The following is a 3,334-nucleotide window of genomic DNA, read 5'->3' as shown; positions in this document are numbered from 1 at the left end:
GGTAGTTTGTAGTCCGGATGTTCAGGCGCAACCGTTTTTGGCACAATGACTTGAGGTGGCGCCCACCACCACCACCACCACCTAAGTTGAATGGCAGTTATGTACAGGAGCCGTGATGTACCTTGGTCACATTTGCTTCGAATGACCCGCTGAAGTTTTTGCAGAAAGCTCCAGAAATCATTGTATGCGTTGGAATGCCTGTGGAGGTAAAGCTCTATTTAGGATAACCAACCGTGGAATAGGTGCTCTGCTGTGTGTTGGAAAAAAGATGTCACTCAGCGACTTCTTTTTGATGGTGTAATCACACAAACAGTCCGAGTCGAAGAAGTCCATGGATTAGGTATCCAGAAAGGCTTCAAAGGAGTTGCCCCAAACCAAAATGAACATGAACTTGGTAACGCTGGATGAGTCCTGTAACGAGAAAAAGATGGGGTGGAGCGCTGCCAACTATCGTAGAACGGATGTAAATGCGAATTACTGGACAAACTGAGTCGCACAGAAGTGCTACAGAAAATCCAGGAATACCAACAAATGAAGCAGTATTTCACAGGCCCTAAGGTGACAAAGACAGGCGACGCCAAGAGTCAAGCTGATTTCCTGCGTTTTTTGCGTCCACTACAGGCTCGTTTTCTTGAAAATGGGCAGTATTACTGATTCTGTGATTGTCTAAAACAGTTTCCCTCTCCCAAATAGAGGAAAATGGCTCAGACAAGCACCGACTGACAACCTAACTTCCACTCTTAAACAATCAGGGTAAAAAGTCATTCAGATCGGGACTCAATGACACCCCGTCACGAAGAGACTGAACTTTATTGTAGTGTAACGGTTAGTGTGCCTCTGTGACCCATTGAGCTATACTGCATAGTGTCGATGAGGCACTCAGTCTCTCATACCAGGCTGGTCAATCATTAGAGATGTGACAGTCTCCTGCCCCCCCCCAGGCAAGGGGTTAGAATATAGGGCGTAGAAATGGCAATACATTTGCATTTCCCGCCAAACACCGCTGCCTTGCGGTTAGGCCTTTGAGCCAAAGGCCTTGGTTGGGGAAACTAATCACCCTCCTGTCTAGCTGTGGGCGCACTGACGGTAATCCAGGCCGCGTACAACTATGATACCAACGTCTAACAATAAACTCATGCCTCATCAGCCGTCGCGTCGTGCTATCAGCCGGGATAACAGATGGCTACGGTTGGTACACTGGATTCTCCCCGCAATGATGTATGCTGTCTTTCGGAAACAAGGATACGGGAAGCAAGCACTGTAACTGGACCGATTGTTCCCTTACTCTCTTTCGGGTTCGGGCAGCGCTCCCCTGGCGATGCACAGGCCGCTGCAGCTGAGCATGCTAAGGTTGGTATTGTATTGAGCGGCCGGGCGGAAGGCCTTTACTTGATGGGACAGCCGTTGACAGTGGCCTCCGAGCCATTCGTCTGGCAACGTCTGTGAGATAATCGCAAGAACGTGAGGTCCATTGCACTCCGTTTATTGTGTTTGATTACAGCCCAACTGAGTGTAGCTCTGAATCCGCCAAAGACGGTTTCTATGACAATCTGGACGCTTTTTTACAACGGACTAACGGCTTAGGTATGGTTGCAGTTGCTGGTGAAATGTATGCTCAAGCAAGTCGGCTACGCTCTGCTGATTGGATGGTCGTCTTGGATTGGACACGAGACGCAGAGACAACGGAGATCGTCTCCTTCAGATATGTGCCGATCACAGACTGTTCCTTTGCAGTACGAATTTCCGGAACAGTGGAAATCGCTTGACAATGTGTTGCCCACCAACAAACCGGCGCCGGATCCAAATAGACCACATCGCCGTCAGTTATCGGTGGCAAGGGTCAAGTACTTCCTTGTCGCTCCTTCTAGAACACAGTGTGGACTTCGACCATGCACCTGTACGCTGCTGCCTTTCATTGCGATCTTCAGGTCTACACAAAACGCGTGCACCTTACAGAACCATAGAGAAGCTGGTGGACCCAGAAATTAAACGTAACTATCAGAACTGGCCCCTCGAACGCCTGCCAGATAGTTAGATATCAGATATAAATGGCCACTGGCAAAAGATGTTTAAAGCACTACTCACAGCCGGAACTTCTGTTCTCGCTACAACCCAGGAGCCGTGATGTACCTTGATCACATTTGCTTCGAATGACCCGCTGAAGTTTTTGCAGAAAGTTCCAGAAATCATTGTATGCATTGGAATGCCTGCGCAGGTAAAGCTCTATTTAGGACAACAAACCGTGGAATAGGTGCTCTGCTGTGTGTTGGAAAAAAGATGTCACTCAGCGACTTCTTTTTGATGGTGTAATCACACAAACAGTCCGAGTCGAAGAAGTCCATGGATTAGGTATCCAGAAAGGCTTCAAAGGAGTTGCCCCAAACCAAAATGAACATGAACTTGGTAACGCTGGATGAGTCCTGTAACGAGAAAAAGATGGGGTGGAGCGCTGCCAACTATCGTAGAACGGATGTAAATGCGAATTACTGGACAAACTGAGTCGCACAGAAGTGCTACAGAAAATCCAGGAATACCAACAAATGAAGCAGTATTTCACAGGCCCTAAGGTGACAAAGACAGGCGACGCCAAGAGTCAAGCTGATTTCCTGCGTTTTTTGCGTCCACTACAGGCTCGTTTTCTTGAAAATGGGCAGTATTACTGATTCTGTGATTGTCTAAAACAGTTTCCCTCTCCCAAATAGAGGAAAATGGCTCAGACAAGCACCGACTGACAACCTAACTTCCACTCTTAAACAATCAGGGTAAAAAGTCATTCAGATCGGGACTCAATGACACCCCGTCACGAAGAGACTGAACTTTATTGTAGTGTAACGGTTAGTGTGCCTCTGTGACCCATTGAGCTATACTGCATAGTGTCGATGAGGCACTCAGTCTCTCATACCAGGCTGGTCAATCATTAGAGATGTGACAGTCTCCTGCCCCCCCCCAGGCAAGGGGTTAGAATATAGGGCGTAGAAATGGCAATACATTTGCATTTCCCGCCAAACACCGCTGCCTTGCGGTTAGGCCTTTGAGCCAAAGGCCTTGGTTGGGGAAACTAATCACCCTCCTGTCTAGCTGTGGGCGCACTGACGGTAATCCAGGCCGCGTACAACTATGATACCAACGTCTAACAATAAACTCATGCCTCATCAGCCGTCGCGTCGTGCTATCAGCCGGGATAACAGATGGCTACGGTTGGTACACTGGATTCTCCCCGCAATGATGTATGCTGTCTTTCGGAAACAAGGATACGGGAAGCAAGCACTGTAACTGGACCGATTGTTCCCTTACTCTCTTTCGGGTTCGGGCAGCGCTCCCCCTGGCGATGCAC

At 48.5% G+C, this 3,334-nt stretch overlaps 1 protein-coding gene across 1 annotated transcript; it reads right to left on the bottom strand.

Annotated features, from left to right (window-relative positions):
• Positions 1-2,077: 2,077 nt before the first annotated feature.
• T265_03315 (hypothetical protein) lies at positions 2,078-2,342 on the bottom strand (the record flags this gene model as incomplete). Its single annotated transcript, XM_009167761.1, has 2 exons — positions 2,078-2,207; positions 2,242-2,342. 2 exons carry the CDS (start codon positions 2,340-2,342, stop codon positions 2,078-2,080), a joined length of 231 nt encoding a protein of 76 aa, XP_009166025.1.
• Between the last annotated feature and the right edge of the window lie 992 nt (positions 2,343-3,334).

Source organism: Opisthorchis viverrini, assembly GCF_000715545.1.
Source record: "Opisthorchis viverrini unplaced genomic scaffold opera_v5_47, whole genome shotgun sequence".
Taxonomy (NCBI): domain Eukaryota; kingdom Metazoa; phylum Platyhelminthes; class Trematoda; order Opisthorchiida; family Opisthorchiidae; genus Opisthorchis; species Opisthorchis viverrini.
The sequence above is the reverse complement of the archived record's forward strand: the minus strand, read 5'-3'. Positions and strand labels throughout refer to the sequence as shown.